Below are 19,617 nucleotides of genomic sequence, written 5' to 3'. Positions count from 1 at the left end.
CAAGGTACTTACACTATGATGAAAATCACTCATTTAATCTCAAACTAATCTAGTCAAGGTTCTGGATTTGATAAAGTAATTAGAAAATAAATCAATTATTTTTAAAATCAATCTATTCTTTTTCACATGATTACTGGAAAACAGTTTTGTTTGCGAAATTTTTTCAAAACTCAATTCACCCCCCTTTTTAAACTTAGACACTAATAGACTCAACAATATGTTCATCTCAATAAAATCTAAACGAGCATTTAGACCATCCTTCTTCTTCTTGTTAATGTTAAGAAGTGTACCAATTAAGCTATCACACACATTCTTCTTAACATGCATTACATATATATGATGTCTGACATCTAACCTCGATCAGTACAAAAGATCAAAGAAGATTGATTTTTTCTTCCAAATGGTTGTCACAAATGACTTCTTTTTTGACTTACCGAAGGTGTGGTTTATGTTATTTACCTTTTCATAAACCTCAACACCAGTTAATGGAGTTGGTGGACTACTAGTCTCTTGACATCCATTAAAGGATTTTTTCAACCTTCGGTAGGGATGATGACTTCTAAGAAACCTTCGATGCCAAAGATATATTGTCTTTCTTCCATGTTTCAATTGTTGGGAAGCAGTGTCTTCTTTGTATATTGGACATACTTTATGACCCTTAACACTATATCCTGATAAGTTACCATATGTCGGAAAGTCATTGATGGTGCAAAGTAACATGACATGCATATTGAAAGTTTCATTAGCAAATTCGTCAAATACTTCAACACCCTGATCTCACATTAACTTCAAATCTTCAATTAGGGTACTTAGATAAACATCTATGTCATTTCCTAACTGTTTCGGACAGGATATCATCATAGATAACATCATGTATTTTCGCTTCATGCACAATTTAGGAGGTAAGTTGTAAATAACTAGTAACAGACCATGAACTATGAGTCGTACTCATATTACCAAATATATTCATTCCGTTTGTAGCTAAATCAAGTCAGATATTTCTTGATTCTTTACCAAGCTATGGAAACTCATCATCAAATTTCTTCCATTTAATAGAATCAGTTGGATGTTGGTACATGCCATCACATTTCCTTTCATCTGCATGCCATATAAGATTCTTAGCATCATTTGGGTTTCCAAACAAACGCTTCATCATTGGAATGATGGGAAGATACCACATAACCTTCATTGGGGGTCCATGGTTTCCTATCTCTTCAATAGTATCATCATCTTTTGTTTCAACTTATAACGTGATAACCCACATCTCAGACAACTTTTCAACAATTCAAAATTTTCTCGTATAATATACAATCATTTTGGTCTCATAATTACGATTAGGTAGAGTATTTCCCTCTGGAAGCATATTCTTCAACAAATGAAGCAATTCCATGAAGCTTTTATCACTCCATCCATTTACTGTCTTCAAAATTATCAATTTTAACACCGCCGACAACCGTGTGAAGTTAGTTGATCCAGGATACAATGTAGTCTTTGCATCGCTTGACATACTTCCATATCCATGTGCTTCTGCAAAAGACTCAGCTTCCACATCACGAATCATGTCCTCCAATCAATCATCATCTACTTCACCATGTACTGCATCATCCATGGTGGACTCCATATATTATTCAGTTACGAAAACACATGTTAAATTTAATAATTCACCATGCCATGTCCAAGTTGTATAAGACTGAAGAAACCCATCACATAAAAGGTTCTCCCTGATTTTCTTAACATCCAGTATCCTTTCGTTCAAATAGTTGCGTTACGTTGTGAAAATTGTATAAATTTTTTTACTCCTCTTTCATACTCATCACTTATGCGAAAAAAATTAATTCAATTTCGATCCATTATATTCTGTAATAGTCATTCAGGTGTTTACTAATGAGTGTGAAATCCCACGTTTGTCGAGGGTCGAACACCCCAAACTCAATATCAACACTTATCAATTGATGAGGGTCAAACACCCTCGGACTCCTACCAAAACGTATCAATTGCTGAGGATCGAACACCCTCAGACTCAATATTAACACGATAATTCTATTCTAACCTAACAACTAACCTAATATAAATTAATAATAAATACTAAATATACAAATTAAAAATCATTAAATTAATTATAAATATTAAATAATATAACTCTATCCACATCTAATAATTTAATAATTCTATTCTAACCTAAAAACAAAAAATAATATAAATTTTAAAAAATACAAATTATAATAAATAAAAAATAAACAAATTAATAACATTAAAAAAATTTAAAACACCACCAACCTTGTGCGTGAAGGCAACTGTGGTGGTGAAGAGCGGCACGACAATAGCGGCGACAACAACAAAAGTGGCAACAACGACGAAGAAATTAGGGCACAGTAAACACCCAAACACCAGCGAGGCAATGAAACATTGAGCTTTGAGGAAAGGTAGAAAAGAAACACATAAGAGAAAAAGAAACAAAAACTAATGGAGAAGAAGAAGTAGAGAGGTCGAAATGAATTTACCAATGCCACGAAGAAGACAAATGCAGGCTCGAGTAAGACGAGAGGAAGCACCAGAGTTGAAGAGAACGAAAGCGCCAAAGAATGAAGTATGAAAGCGTAAGTGACATGCTTTTTCTTAGGATAAAAAAAATGTTTTAAGAATGTAACTAAGAGGTAAAACCGCATTCTTAAATAAAACGCTTTATTTAAGAATGTCACTATTTGTTATAGTCACATTCTTAAAACAAAGTGTTTTGTTTAAAAATGCGATTATAATAAATAGTCACCTTCTTAAAGAAATTAATTTAAAAAATATCAGTATGTTTCAAATGACCGCCTTTGACTGTAAATGCCTTAAGTGTATGTTCTTTGTTTTTATATTTTGTACTAGTGGATACAACTTTTTGGTATCCCGATCCAATACTACGTGGAGGTCTCACCTTCAGTCTCTCCGTTGGATATTGGTGCTCCGCTCCTCTGTGCGGGCGTTCAGTGGCTTTGTTTATCGTGTCTTCTCTCTAGACAAGTATATAAAACGTTCTTTTGTTGCTGCTAGTCCGATCTTTCGTGAATAGTCTCACCTTCAGTCGCTCCATAGGTATTGGCGCTACATTCACGATGAATGCCTCAATTGCTCTTTCGGTATCACTTCTTGCATTGGTAAACTGCAAAATAAAATAAGAAAAATGTCCCACTCAAAACAAAATAAAAATGTCAAAGAATGGTGTTGAAACAATATATACTAAAACACGCTAAATCGACCGTTAATGCAAAACGCATACTTAAAATTCATGGACGGCTAGATTTTACAAAATGTTCCTAATTTTTATACACAAAGCCTTTATAAGGCATTGGATTGGATTGCTTTAGCACAAAAACAAAAGGAAAAAAATGGCGTGCAGGAGCATGCTTCGTTCAACCACTTTCATAGAACCCATACTCCGTCCTTTCAATTTCAATTCTCACAAACATCACATAACCGTACGCACCGAATGTAACATCCTCACCACAATTAGGTCACGCCGCTTTCATTCTCCAAAACCACCTCTCTCTTCCTCTCTCAATCAAACGCCGTCGTCTCACCACCATGAAGATCCTCCTCAGGACACCGTCTCCAAGGCAATTTCAGGTAACAACTCATAATCCACAAAACCGTTACATTCCGTTACTAGTGTTAAATGCTTTCTGTCACAGAGGTTTCCGAGGCCAAAGGGAGGGTTGGCCAAACGACAAACGTGGTTGGAAGCACTGGTACAGATGATTCTAACAATGAGTGGTTGGCTTTGGACGAGAAGGTTTTATTTAACTGTTTTTCGTAAGGCATTGTTTGTTTTCAATTACTTGTTACCTGTGAATAATCGGTTAATTGTTTATGTTTGTGTTCTGAAGGTGAACTCGTACCCAACTGTTCGAGGATTTACTGCAATTGGAACTGGAGGTGAGGATTTTGTGCAAGCCATGGTTGTTGCTGTTGAATCTGTAATCCAACAACCAATTCCTCAGGTATATGTGTCAAGTCGTTTCTGGAAATTGAACTTTTGATATTGGAAACGTTTCTCTAATTTATATCGTGATCCTAAATAACTTCTTTGCATGGTATAGATATTACAAGTGGGGGTTGTGTTTGTGTGTGAGCAATATAAACTTATAAGCATTTCATTGTCGTGCTATTACTGTTGGGTTAAGCTTTGTTACTACTTCTATATCTATTCTGTGTGTGTGAATTGGCTTCCTCTTAAACTCTACATGATGTTTATTATGGGTAACAATAGTCCTTGTTTGCTGAGCTGAGCTTATGTTGTAAATAACTACACTCTAAGGACGTTGTTTGATTGAAGCATAGTAAGAAAGCAATGGAAAATTAAAAGAAAGCTTAAAGAAAAACATCTGATTATAGTGATTGTGAAAAAATTCTTGCATATGTACCTAAACTATCATAGAATAACATTCCCTTACCACCATCATAGGATAAATAATTAATTAAAATGCTTACAAGTTTGAACCAACCAACTACTTTGTCCTCTACCACTTTAAACTTAAATACCTTTGTGCCTTTGGTGGTTTGATGCTCCCGGGAATGTTGGTAGTCTAAGTAGTGCATCAGTGAATACAGTATTTAACTACATACATAATATGAAGTTAATTAATAGTTTTTGTTTACACTGGCGCAGTTTGTCATCTCTGAAACTTGTTTAGAGCTATTTAAGATAAACTGGCCATATAAATTTCGGTTATTTTGTGTATGTATTTTTAACTTAGTTTTGATTACATTTTTTTTATATCAGTTTATCATAATATTTTTAATTTATTTAAAATTAACCTAGCTAGATTATTGACCATTGGATGAATAAGCAGTCCCTACAGTTATATCTTACCCATTACCCACCCTTTGACGCTGTTGAACAAACAAAGGGTGAATGAAGAAAAAACAAATGTTAGAAGAAGTTGGACCCAAAAGGACTAGTTTTGGTTTTTTTTTTTTGTAAGCAATTATATCTCAAATTGTTTTTCTCAAGAATCAATTATAAAAACTTAAGTAGTTTTAACAATCACCTTATATTTAATATTTGTAAATAGTTTTTGGAACTTTCAAAATGCCCTATGATTGAGATAGGCAGATTGAAATATCACTATGAATAGAGAGATATTTAATGAACACTGACAACAAAGGTAACAAGGGTCATGACGAAGGGTTTGATCAAAAGGTTTCCCATTGTGAAAGGACTTTTAAGTTTTAAGCTTGCACTTTTAATTGCAAATGAGTTGTGAAAGGTTGATAAAATATCTTTTGGATGGTGTGCTCAAATGGAAGATATAAACTTTTTCTCAAGGGTTCTAACTTCTACATATGCCTAATAGATGTGAAACTCCAGAGTAATAAACACAAATAAAAAGGGTCAAATGTAGAGGATTTTGCTAGTGGCTATGTGGCAGAGGATTTACCAAATCTGAAAAGGTGAATCTGCACATGCACCAAATAACTAATTCACGCCTGTAGAATTTTGTGTGGGAAGGACAGTAGTATATAATTTTTTGTTAGAGGAGAGAGAAGGTGTAGATTGTTTAGGTTCTCCTTCCCTGAACTCTTCTTTCTGGGAAAAATTTTCTCACAAAGTTGCTTTCCTTAGTCTTTGGTTCTCTGTATAGCTGTTGTTTAACAACCTTTCTCTTGGTGATATCTTTTGGATACAGAGACGTTTTTCTTCCTTCTTGTTCCTTGTTCTATCACTGAGGATAATTTTTATACATCACAAATTGTTGCTTTCATAGAGTCATGATGGGCAATACACGCATGAAAACCTCTGACGTCGGTCAAACACATTTTGGAACTAGTGAAGCATTGTGGTAAAGAGTATAGAACACGGTTCAAAAGGCTGGAATCAACCATTAATGAACTAAGAAGCAACGACCTACTGTAGCCTCAAACTCAGGGATGTCATTTCAGCCATTTCGTGTGTGAAATGTTAAGCTTGATTTTCGGCGATTTGGTGACACTGATGCGTTACAATGGATTTTAAAAGCAGATCACTTTAATCATACCCCTGATGAACACCGTTTGACGATTGTTGCCATCCATTTGAATAGAGAAGTGGTTCCTTGGTTCCAGATGATATCCAAACTAATCCTTTTCAATCTTGGATTGGACTCACTCAAGGTTTGGAGCTTGAGTTTGGTCCATACCCCTATCAGCTCCCTCGACCAATTTATTTAGGTGGACTCAGCTTTGATCAGTACATGACTTCTACATTCAGTTTACTGCTCTTGGTAATCAGGTGCAAGGTGTTACTATGGAAGCTCTTGTAGATTGCTATGTGGGGGGATCCCTAGAGCAATACTGCATTGATTAGATGTGTATCTTTGGCCAAACTCTATGAAGAAAAATATGCATTTGAAACCAAAATATTCATCAACCTATGTCTCCAAACTATACACTACAAATTCTACCCTTCTTTCATCCCAATCCCTTAAGACGACTAATTTTCCACTTCTTTTACCCAATCCTAGCCAAAATTCATAAATCACCTTGGTTAGAAATTCTAACATTAAAAGGATGTTGATTACAACCTTCTATTAAATATGTGTATTAGAGAAAAAATAAGAAAAAAATATAATGTGTAATAGTTAGTGGAGTCAGTTTTCCGTTAGTGGAGCAGAGACTATTAATTTAATAGGGGAAGTTGTTAGTAGTTGAGAATGGAAAAATACAATTGTATAGTTTTGTGTGGGAGGGTTTAGGTTCCTTGAAATACCTGAAGTTAATTCTTTTGAGAGCTATTACTGCTTGAAGTGTTCTTTAATACCAATAAAGATATTCTTGTTTCTAGGTCACTGTTTCTAGATTCTAATTTTTGATCCCAGTTCTATCAGATGTCCCTCGTTGAAATGCGATTATTAATTGTATGCTTCTTTAGATTCTCATGGGTGGAAGAAGTTCAGAGAATTTTTTACAGTCTAGGCTTGCTCACTATTTGAAACTTCTTGGGGAACCTATCCCCAATTTTAAACTCTTAGTTGGGAATGACAATGCTCTTGTGGCTGAAGGATTAGTAAGATGATTGGAGGTCAAGATTCAAGGTCATTCCTTGAAGCTTCTTGTTTACTTCTTGCCAGTTTCAAGAGTTGATTTGTACTTGGTGCGGCCTTTCTAGCCACTTTAGGCCCACACATCTCATATTACAAGTTAACTTAAATTTTTTATATAAACAATTGGCTTATCACATTGCACGGTAAGAGATCCAAACTTCCTTTTCCTGCCCAATTTAATCAATTCCAAAGATTGTGTCACACCACCACTGCTACTGTTGAACTTTTTGCATTGCAACAGCTCACACACCCGCATACTACAACAACTCGGTGGTTAGGATTACCCACTGATATGGAACCTTAAGTGGCTATTTTGTTATATACTTACAAGGAAGTATTTGACATTCTTGAATGATTACCCCCCTAAGGTCATTCAATACAATCGTTGCCTGATAGTGGACCAGTGTGGCGTTATCGATGCCCTTATAGCAAAAAAAAAGTCGAGACCATGGTTCAAGCCATGCTCAATGAAGGGATCATAGTACTAGCCTTTTTTCTTCTCCATAATTCTTGTCAATATGGAACTTGGAGATTTTGCACGGACTATAAGACTTTAAACGCCATTACAATAAACTATGGTTTCACTATTCCTATTCTGAATGAGCTTCTTGATGAGTTGTTTGGTACCCAATTTTTCTCTAAACTGGATTTAAGATCTGGCTGTCATCAGATCTTAGACGCAAGGATGCCTTTAGAACTTACCAAGGCTTTGCAAATGGCTTGTGATAATGCCATTTGGGCGTACGAATGCCCCTGTCAATTCAATGTTTGATGAATGAGATATTTCAAGGAATCCTGCAGAAGTTTGTACTAGTCTTTAAGGACATTTTGATATATATTCCTACATGGTCTGTGCACCTGCAACACTTGGAGGTGCTTCACCAAATATTGAGAAAACATTAGTGGTACGTTAAACTATCTAAATGCTCTTTTGGACCGATGGAGAATGGTGTGACAATGGACAACAAGAAAGTTTTAGCAGTTTTACGATGGCCTAGTCTTACAGATTCATAAGAGGTTTTTTGGGGCTCATTGGGTATCTATGAAGCACATACGACACGGACAGAGAGATATGACTAAATTAAAAATTATAGGACACGGGACACGACTATATATATAAATTAAAATGTAGTAATATATTTTGTTATATGAAAAAATAAGAAAAACATTTATAAAATTAATTTAAAAAAAGATGTACTTATATAAACCATAATGTTTAATTTTTACATTTGTTCATCTTCATTAAAAAATACAACTTTTAATTCTGGTTCATAAGAGATAAGCTAGCAATATCAAGAATTTCATTGTCATCCAATGAAAAGTCATCTCCTACAATATTCCATAATTTAGTTTCCTATTCTTTGTAATTTGAGGAGTTTCTGGAGAGAAGACAAAGATTACTATGGACGAATGACAAAGATTACTATGGACGAATACTAGATCCTCTGTCCTTTTAGGTGTCATCTTCTATCTTTTTAAAGAATGTATAGAGGAGTCCAATTCCTCTCACAACATGGTTGTCCAAGTTTAAGAGCTATCTTCTTAAGGGTTGGTGCATGAACTCCATGAACAATCCACCATGATTTTTAATCCCTGTCCCTTAAAGAGTCAATATCGGCAAAATCTTCTTTTCCATCTGAAAAGTTTGCGAACTCTATATTTACCCGTTTTCTTACATCCACATCATCAAAGTACCTCATAAAACATTTATTCCTTTCCTGAGTAAGTTCCTTAGCTTGATGTGGGACAAGTATGTGTGAATCTTCATTTAACCATTTATGACTATAATATCTATATTAAAAATATAAAACATAATATTATGTACTTCATAAAATATAATAATAAAATAATTTAATTATATTGTATTACCTTGGATTTAAAGAATGAGTTAGACAATGAAGTGATGTGTTACTCTTAGTCCAACTATCAATTAATATTAACTTTACTACCTCGAAAAATGATGAATATTCAACTTCTGTCTTCATTTCATGATGGTATATGATCTTTTTCACATTTTCAATCATTGAATCCCTCATCTCGTATACTAAGTAAAGAGTAGCCATATCCGTATTTGTTTTTCTAAGAACATCATAAATAGGGGCAATAAAAGCAAATATGTAATCAACCTTCATCCACCAATTATCCGTCAACAAAGTTTATTTCACAAATTGTGCACTATCGACATTATTCACTACTAATAACCATCTTTTGGAGCCCTTTCTTCAAACTTCTAAATCTTTTTAACATGACTATGAAAAAAGGAACTTCAATGAGTTGAAGTTATTGAACATTGTTAATAATAAATGTTTTAATAAATGTAGCATCATGAACAATTTGTGAGATCCAAGGACATTGTTGATAAGTATCACTATTTTTTCAGTATTTTTTGCTGCACAAATTTTTTTTAATGCAAGATTCAAGGTGTGCACTAAACAAGGAGTTCAATAGATTGAGGGAAATTCTAATTTTAAGAGCATCCTCGTTGGCTTACATACAAATGCATTATCAGTTACAATTTGTACCACATTTTTTCGCCCAACCTATATAATTGCATCTCTCATATGTTTAGCAATAAAATCTTTGTCCTTTACTTCAAAAACATTGGTCCATCTCAGGGATAGCCATACAATTCATAAGTGGTCTTCTTTGAGGATCACTCCACCCTTCACTAACAACTGTTACACCTTTCTGATTCCACGAGTTTCTTATAGGTTGCAAAAGGTTTTCTACATTACTTCTTTACTTTGATAGTAAAGGATCTCTGAGTTTATTATATGTTGGTGGTATATATCCACCAAGATTAAAAGTATTAGCTGCATAAGAAAATGCATTCCTATAATAAGGACTTCTTGCTAAATGAAATGGTAAATAAATTTATTTGATTTCTACATGTAAATAAATTCAAAAAAGAAAAAGGTTCCTCTACCACCTGGATCTGATGAAGGAAATCGGGCAAACAATGATCTCATCCAAAAACTCAAAGGTTCCTTACAAGTTGCTTTCAATATTCAAGCGAGAAATACTCTTGATTGTAAAGTTACGAGGATGTTTTATTCTTCAGGACTACCATTTCATTTTATTTTATTATAAGAGTGCATTTTCTTATGCAACTAATACTTCTAATACTTAGAGGTCCTTTACTTTCAAAGGAAATAAGTCATGTAAAAAAACTTTCTGCAACCTATAAGAAATTATGAATCAGAAAGGTGTAACAATGATCAGTGATGGGTGGAGTGATCCTCAAATAAGACCACTTATAAATTTTATGGCTATAACTAAGAGTGAACCAATGTATGTTTTTTTAAGTCAGTAGATGAGTCTGATGAAATAAATGACAAAGATTGTATTGCTAAACACATGAGAGATGCAATTATGGAGGTTAGGCCCAAAAAATGTGGTACAAATTGTAACTCATAATGCATCTGTATGTAAGGCAGTCGGTATGCTCATAGAATTAGAAGTTCCTTCAATCTATTGGACTCCTTGTGTTGTGCACACTTGAATCTTGCATTGAAAAATATATGTGCAACAAAAAAATGGTGATACTTATCAACATCGTTCTTGGATCTCACAAATTGTTGATGATGCTAGCTTTATTAAAACCTTTATTATGGGGCACTAGATTATCAATGTTCAATCACTTGAACTTAGTGAAGTTGTTTTTTGTTGCTTCAACTATAGTCATGCTAAAAAAGGTTTAGAAGTTTGTAGAAAGGACTCCAAGAGATGGTTATTAGTAATGAATGCTCTTCTTACCGAAAAGATATTATCGATAGTGCACAATTTGTGAAAGAAACTTTGTTGACTGATAATTGGTAGATGAAGGTTGATTACATACTTGCTTTTATTGCCCCTATTTATGATGTTCTTAGAAAGACAGATACGAATATGACTACTCTTTACTTAGTATACGAAATGAGAGGTTCAATAATTAAAAATGTGAAAAAGTGAAAAAGGTCATATATCATCATGAAAGAATACGGAAGTTGAATATTCATCATTTTTCGAGGTAGTAAAATTAATATTAATTGATTGTTGGACTAAGAGTAGCACGTCACTTCATTGTCTGACTCATTCTTTAAATCCAAGGTAATACAATATAGTTAATTTATTTTATTGAGTACATAATATTATATTTTTATGTAGATATTATAGTCAATAAATGGTTAAATGAAAATTGACACATACTTACCTCACATCAAGATAAGGAAATTACTCAGGAAAGGAAAAAATGTTATATGGGGTACTTTGATGATGTGGATCTAAGGAGACAGATAAATATACAAACTTTTCATATGGAATAGAAAATTTTGCCGATATTGACTCTTTAAGAGACAAGGGTAAAATGGATACAAAATCATGGTGGATTGTTCATGGAATTCAAGCACTTCAGAAGATAGCTCTTAAACTACTTGGACAACCATGTTCTACTTCTTGTTGTGAGAGGATATGGAGTACCTACTCCTTTATACATTTTTTAAAAAGAAATAAGATGACACTTAAAAGGGATGAGGATCTAGTAAATTACAAAGAAGATGAAAGTAAATTATGGGATATTGTAGGAGATGATTCATTGGATGAGAATGAAATTCTTGATATTGCTAGCTTATCTTTTAATGAACCAAAATTAGAAGTTGTATTTTTTAATGAAGATGAACAAATGTAAAAGTTAAACATTATGGTTTACATAAGTACTATTTTTTTAAATTAATTTTATAAATGTTTCTCTTAATTTTTTCATTTAACAAAATATATGACTACATTTTAATTTATATATTTAGTCGTGTCACGTGTCCTATAATTTTCAATTTGACCGTGTCTGTGTTTCATAGGTTTTTGGTCTACCTAATTTCTCCAAGCCTTGTGTTAGAAAAATTTTCCACGAGTACAAGGGTGGGTGTAGTTCTAAGTCAATCCTATAATGTTCTTTCTAAGAAGCTGAATCCAAGAACGCAAAGTCAATCTGCATACATCAGGGAGTTCTATGCTATAACTGAGGCAATTGCAAAATTCAGGCACTATTTGTCACAAAAACTGATTGAAGAAGCTTGAAGAGCTCTTAACAGAACAAGCACCACAAACTCCTACGCAACAAAAAGGGCTACTTAAGTTATTGGGATATGATTTTATATACAAACCTGGTAAAGATAACATTGCAGTTGATTCTTTATCCAGGTCTTTGCTCATGGCATGGTCTCAACCTCAACTACAAATTGTCTCTTGGTTGAAGACTGCTATAATGGAAAATTCAAAATTGAAGACTATAAGTGGAACTATGCAAGAAGAATCAAAATCCTATGCGTTACACAGTACACGATGAATTGCTCTTTTGGAATAATCGATTGATAATTTTGGAATAATTTCTGATGATCATGCATTAATACAACTGATCCATGAATTTCATAGCTCATTATCACGAGGACATGTGGGGTATGCCCGAATTGCTAGAATCACTTCACAATTTTATTGGTAGAATATGCAAAAAGACAAGAGATTTTTTCAAAATTGTCTTATCTGTCAGCAAGCTAAGACTGCTACAACTCTTCTGACAGGGTTATTACATTCTCTACCAATCCCCATATCAGACATGGGAAGACGTACCAATGGACTTCATCACGCCTCCGAAATTCACAAGGATATTTGATCATCATGGTGGCCATTGATAGACTCTCTAAATATGTTCATCTCGCTGTACTCCGAGTGGATTATACAAGTAAACAAGTAGCTGAGGCTTTCTTAAGGGTAATAGTTAAACTCCATGGCACCCCTAAAACCATAGTTTCCGATAGAAAATAGGTTTTTACCAACCAATTTTGGCAACATGTATTCAGGTTGAGTGGAACAACCTTGAACATGTCCACAAAATACCATGTTTTTACCAACCAATTTTGGCAACATTTATTCAGGTTGAGTGGAACAACCTTGACCATGTCCACAAAATACCATCCTCAATCTAGTGGTCAATCCGAGGCTCTAAATAAATGCCTTGATATGTTTTTCAGACAGTAGATATGGTTTAGGTTAAGTTGCAATCATATAGGCAGCACTAAGTAGCTTTGAGAAAAATTCAGAAACTGAGTCTAAGGTACTCTGGCCCTTTTCCTGTGACTGAGAAGATCGGACAGGTGGCTTATAACTGTTATTATTAGCTACCACTAAAATTGATCCTATGTTTAATGCTTCCCAATTGAAACTTTGTAAAGGAGAGCATGCACAACCTTATGTCCAACTCTCCATTACTACCACTGAAACTTCCCCAGTATTACAACCAGTTTCAATTCTAAAGTCCAGAATCATAGGGGGTCACAAGTTCGATAGCAACTAGTCCAATGGGAGGGATTGGATACTGCACATGTTACTTGGGTAGATTAGGGGGCAATTAGGCCTTTCCAGGTTTCAACCTTGGGAGCATAGTTTATCTTAACGGGGGAGGAATTGTAATAAACACAAACGGAAAAGGGTCAAATTCGGATGTTGCTAGTGACCACTTGGCGGAGGATTTACCAAATCTGAAAAGGAGAATCAGCCCACGCACCAAAATAACTAATTCACGGCTGAGCAGTAGTATATACTTTCTATTAGAGAGGGGTGGATTGTTTAGCTTTTCCTTCCCTGAACTCTTTCTTTCTGGGAAAAATTCTCTCACAGATTTGCTTTCCCTAGTTGTTGGTTCTCTGTATAGCTGTTTAACAACCTTTCTCTTGGCGATGGTTTTTTGGAATTCGGATAATAATTCATAGAGACGTTTTTCTTCCTTGTTCCTTACTCTACCACTTTTATACATAACGTCTTTTTCAAAGCTGTTAAAATCAGTAAGTATACCGCTGGAAATTGATCACAAGTATGAACTTGTTTCCAACCCGGAATTTGATCACAAGAAATATATGCTAAGCTTAAATTTTATTTCTCTTTCAATTATAATTGTTTCTCCTTGTAAGTTGTGGGCTGTGTAGCATATGTGAATGTAATCCTTGAAGAGTTTGTTATCAGTATATTGCAATTTGCATCTATACTTTTATCACTGAACCTCGTTTTTCAAACGGCATTTGACATCTGATCTGCTTTGAATTTTTAACATGTAATTACAGGGATGTGTGAAGCAGAAGTTATCATCTGGGGGAAAATATGTATCTGTAAATATTGGGCCCATTCAAGTTGTTTCCAGTGAACAGGTCTGTCTGTCTCATTCCTCCCCTCTTTTTATCACTCGAAAGTTAATTGTTCTATACTTATTTCCACTAAAAGAACACGTGGGAAAGGAAGGAAAGTAGAGACGTGTTTAAATTTTATTTACATTTATTAGAAGTTTATGTTGTAGTAGATCGATCCTCCAAGAGAACAAGGCTGAGCTGATATATCTTGATATGAAATGTTATGGCATTTTTCAGGTTCAAGCTGTATATAGTGCCATGAGGAGGGACGACCGAGTGAAATATTTTTTATAATCTGTCAAATTGTGTAAAGAAGAAGACGATTACAAGGTATGTACCAACACGCCTGCTTTTTACTGGCAAAGTGTTAATTAATTCATGATATTATTGTAGTCCCAGAAAGGTGTAACACCATTATTTGTTAATGGTGGATAATCTTATAGCCACTTAGATGGTGGGAGGCCGAAGACTACTAAATTTTTCCAGCGAAAGTCAATGAAGTTTTTTTTTTTCTTTATTAGTATCGTTTAATTTTATTTTCAATTTGTGTTAGTTATAATAATTTTAGCGAACAAAGTTTAGGGTGATTTTGATTGGTTTTTTTGTCAACTTTTTTTTTTATCTATGTTGAATTTTTATTTTCAACGGTTAAAAACAATTTTAGTCAAGATTGGTCAAAAATTTAGTTTTGAAAAAAAAAACAATATTTAATGTTGATCCAAAAACAATTCATGTAGTAATTAACCAAAAATGATCTGGATATACTTCAACTTGTACAAATATGGTAATAGCTTTGCCAACATTGGTTAAAAAAAACTCTTATTAGCGTTAACATAGAAATAACCATTACATATGCCATTATAAAGAAATAGTCCCAACAATGTTAACTGAAAGATAATCTTTATAATATTAGTAGAAATCCTGACTTACAATTGTTGAAAAATAGTCTTATCAAAATCTTGAGTACCGTTGGTTGGAAAATAGTTTTGCCAATTAAAGTCCAAAATTAATATGACATTGCTTACTACATTCGAGGCACTTGTACGCTGAAGTTGATCATACTTTTGATTTCTTTAAATTTCTTTCGTATTGAAAAGACTTATTTTTTATTTATATGTCCAAAGGGGAGAAAGTGTGTAATGGGGTGGATTTCACATTAAAGTTATGGGGATTTAAAGTATTTGAACATCATAAAAAAAGTGATATTGTTGATCCATGCCCTTGAAGTCTTTTTTAGAACGGTAAGTATTAGTTTGATGATGAACATTAAACCATTATAAGGTGTCGTGTTATTTTTAAGAAAAATAATAGGTCATGCACTACTAAGAGAAAAGGTAAATTTCTATTTTTCTTTTTGTAATTTGACCAATAGAACCTATGAAGTTTTCTTAAAACACTTTATTAAAAGATTAAAACACAGAAGTAGATCATTTTCTTTTCAATAAAATATAAAGAACACCAAAATAAGAGAAAGAATAAAAAAGAATGGTACAATTTTTTTTATATTAGTTTGTTTTTTCTCATTCAATTTCAATCACAACTTTAGTAGTGTACTATCGGATCGGATGACTGGATGATCGACGACCTTCTGCCATAGTTAAATCTAAATGATGAGATCCTAAAACATCATTTAGCTAGTAATACACAATTTTATATACAAAACATGACACGTGTGATTGGATCCACTTTTGGGCCTTACGCAGACCCATGACAACAAGGATCCAACCAAAATGTATAAATAGCAGAACAGGTAACTTTTCAACTCTCACACTTGTAAATTTTTCTCAGACTGTGACTTGAGTTTCAGATTATCTGTCCAGGTTTCTCATTTTGTCATTAGTAGAAGGAGAAGGACTGAAAGACAAAAAGACCATAAAATCCAGAAACCGAGAAGACTAGAACCTGAAGAAAAAAAAGAAGTCACTTTAGGAGAAATTTGACGTTACAAGTAGGATTGTTTAACTATCTTGAGTATTAAGATTACACACTTCACATGTAAAAATACAATTTCTCAATATATGAAATCTTCTTGAAAAAACTATAAAAAAAAATAGGTATTACATACGTGAAAACTTATTACATAAAATCTCAAACATGTTAAAAGCAAAAGTCTATTCAAGTATATCACAACTCCCTTCAAAGATTTATGAGAAAAACATAATTATAATTTTGGAAAGTTATTGAATATCAGTATGAATGAGCAATGATGATTTTCAAAGTGCTATACAATTTCTTATCTTTTGAAATAGTAGAATTTTTTTTAGATAATCTATTTAGAAATAGGTCTAATCAATAATATTATATAATACATAAAAAAACTAATGCATGAAATACATATGTTTATACATCAAAGCAAAACATCAATTCTGTCGTATTAGAAAGGTTCTTTAAGAGCCTTTATCAACATCCACGTTTTTTTCCTCAAATGTCTCAATTGAGGATTTCAGTTTTTTCAATGTCTTAAGCCCCATCTACTTTTTTATTTCATCTTTTACATCTATTTTTGGTACCATTTTTTTATCACTTTTTGAAGTTTTACATAAAAATAGCTATGGAAATTCTCCATTTGTCCCTTAATATGTATTAAAATTAAACATTATATATAAATGAAATATTTCTTCTATATAATTTTCTCAAATTAGCGTGTAATATTAAAAAATTAAATATATTGTTAAATTTACTTCATAAATATTTTATATATAAAAAGGTCTTTGTTTACTTTGATACTTTCAATTTTATTTTTGTTTATTAACTTTTTCATCTAGACAAGTTTTAAATACATAACTTCAAAAATTGTGAGTGTAAGAAGAGATATTAGCCGAAATTGGGGGATTTTTGGGGAAGAGTGTGAAAAGATTACAATAAAAAATTTAGACATTTCTTTTTTTTTCAATTGGAAAAGGAGTATGAGACCAATTTACATAAAAAAAATAAAATCACAACATAATATTTGTTGTGCAATATTATAGAATGATTAAACCCTAAAAAAATCAAACTAAAAGTAATCCATATAATTATAAATACAAGTTTATACGAAAACAATACAAAGATCTTTACAAAAAATTATTAAGAAACTCATAAAAAACTGATTAAGAAACTCATAAGTTGCTTGAAACACAAAAGTTGTTTTATACTTCATATTGCATAATTTACATATAAACTTGTTTATTTGGATTAACTCAATGAGTAGGAGCATCACATAAAACAAATAAGTTTATTATTAAATATTTCATAAGTTGGTACTTCAAAAGCAATAGAAGAATTCATATATCTAATTTGTTGAATCTAACTTAAGAAATAGTAAGGTATGTTAGTTTACAAAAATCTCCTTAACTTTTATTTGTTCTCATCCTGTTGGCACAATGTTGAGCTCAAACATTTTGAAAGGTGTTTCTCTCCTTTGTGCCATGAATTTTTTATACTTATACCCCTTGGGAAATTCGAACATAGGGGGCTCTTACATCCCCTCGGAGTTATTTAGAAATATGCATCTGAATGTTTTTTGAATGGTATGTTTTCTTCAAACATAATGTACAATTTGCTTTCTAAGCAACTTGTAAAATATGAACTATACTTAAAACTTTATCACACTACGAGGTATATTTCAAGTTCAAGGTAAAGATAACTTTCACCAATTCTCATAAAACATAATACTATACTCAAAGATTTTTATATGATAGAAAAATGGTGATTCTAGATTTCATAAAAAAGGTTCAAAAGACAACATATCTCTTTAGAAAATGATTGCAGGGGTTAGAGTTTCATAACCCATAACCCTATACTTCTTTTATGTTACATTTTATACTATAAAAGGAGGAAACAAATGGAAATAGGAAAACTACTCACCTAGGAAGAAAACTAATTGGTAGAACATGAAGAGAATAATGAGATGATGTGATTTAACAAACTTAACAAAACTTTGTTAACAAATTTCAAAAATCAATCGGTTAATTTATCGAAACAACCGATTGAATTGGTTTGATAACAAAGTTAGTACATCTATGTCTTTAAATGTGAATCGGGTGAAGTTATATCATTTTGGAGTTATCTAAATTTAATCATGGAGAGGAGTTATCTTTACTTATTAATTTAGGCTTAATTGCTTCTTTTCTTTTATTATCTATAACTATTAGTGAAAAAGAATAAATCTTTTTATAATTGTTGTTACTATAAACAATTTGTTAATACAATTAGTTCAACGTATTCATTGTCAAAATGTGATTCCTGACTTTTATGTCTTTAAATGTGACATGAACAATTTGTAGGTAGGGACTATGTTTGATATCAATCTGGGAGAAGTCATTATTATAATCTGCTTTTAGATCAAAAAATTCCTTTGGCTTTCGGTATAAATCATTTATTATAGATAGTTATGCCCCCATGAAACACCTTCACCATCGTCATATTCACAGTCAAATTGTGATTCCTAAATTTCATGTCTACAAAATGCGACATGAATAAACTATAGGTAGAGAACTATGTTTGATATATAATATGGGAGAACTTGTTTTTTTAATATGCACTTTTAAATATCTTAACCTTATTTATTATCTTATTTATGATAATAGTGAATGAGATTATATATATTACACAATTAGTATATATCTTATTTATACGATTTATAATTAATTTTTTAAATATTTCTTTCTACTAATGTTATTGTTTGTTTTTTTTCAGAATTTGATTGAATAGAAGATTAAGAAAATATATAACGAAATTTATTTCCAGAATTTGTATTATGTTGAAATGTTATGGAAATTATTATTGATTATTGTTTTGATCTTATAGTTAAATTACAGTGAATTTTTTTTTTTAAATATTATTAGAGTGTTGTTAGTATTTAGTGATCATATTTCAAAGTTAATTTTAACTTATAATACTTAGAAAATAAAATATTATAATTAATATACATATAAGTATGTGTAAAAAAAGATAAATAATTTAAAATTCACTTTAATAAAAAAAATTATAACACATTTATTTATCTTAAAAAATTAATAATTTATAATTAATATATATATATATAACTATATTTATAAATATTAAAAATTCGAAAAGCGTACTTTAAATATTATAAATAATTTTGTATATCTCTTTCATATTACTAATAATATTAATATTATTATTACTATTAATGTTAATATTAACAAAATTAATAATTATTATAATGCTAATATTAATAGAATTAATAATAACAACATTAATAATAATGTTAATATTAATACTTAATAAAATTAACAATAATTAAAATAATATTGATATTATTATTATTAATTAAAATAATATTAATAATAATAATAATAATTATTATTATTATTATTAATTATAATAAAAATATAATAAAAATCATAATAAAACTACTAATTTAATATTTTTTTTATAGTAAATCAATTGGGTAAAAT

General features: G+C 31.8%; 1 protein-coding gene across 3 annotated transcripts; it reads left to right on the top strand.

Moving 5' to 3' along the window:
• The first annotated feature begins 2,886 nt into the window (after positions 1-2,886).
• LOC137817147 (uncharacterized) lies at positions 2,887-16,105 on the top strand. Of its 3 annotated transcripts, none has more exons than XM_068620394.2 (6): positions 2,887-3,609; positions 3,675-3,775; positions 3,870-3,983; positions 14,153-14,236; positions 14,453-14,545; positions 16,036-16,105. In XM_068620394.2, the coding sequence occupies exons 1-5, from the start codon at positions 3,372-3,374 to the stop codon at positions 14,507-14,509; spliced, it is 594 nt and encodes a 197-aa protein (XP_068476495.1). In that variant the 5' UTR covers positions 2,887-3,371; the 3' UTR covers positions 14,510-14,545; positions 16,036-16,105. The 3 variants fall into 3 exon arrangements, with proteins under 3 accessions (XP_068476495.1, XP_068476496.1, XP_068476491.1); XM_068620395.2 differs by having other exon boundaries at positions 16,023-16,105; XM_068620390.2 differs by lacking the exon at positions 16,036-16,105 and having other exon boundaries at positions 14,453-14,735.
• The last annotated feature ends 3,512 nt before the right edge of the window (positions 16,106-19,617 follow it).

This window comes from Phaseolus vulgaris, chromosome 2, assembly GCF_051622355.1.
Source record: "Phaseolus vulgaris cultivar YP4 chromosome 2, ASM5162235v1, whole genome shotgun sequence".
NCBI classification, from domain to species: domain Eukaryota; kingdom Viridiplantae; phylum Streptophyta; class Magnoliopsida; order Fabales; family Fabaceae; genus Phaseolus; species Phaseolus vulgaris.
This window is presented reverse-complemented; position numbering and strand designations above follow the sequence as displayed.

Excerpts from the sequence above, each read along its gene's own strand:
- LOC137817147 (XM_068620394.2), top strand. The coding sequence starts at position 3,372 with ATGGCGTGCAGGAGCATGCTTCGTTCAACCACTTTCATAGAACCCATA. Across the intron at positions 3,610-3,674 it reads CGTCTCCAAGGCAATTTCAG|AGGTTTCCGAGGCCAAAGGG; the intron begins GTAACAACTCAT and ends TTTCTGTCACAG. Across the intron at positions 3,984-14,152 it reads TCCAACAACCAATTCCTCAG|GGATGTGTGAAGCAGAAGTT; the intron begins GTATATGTGTCA and ends ATGTAATTACAG.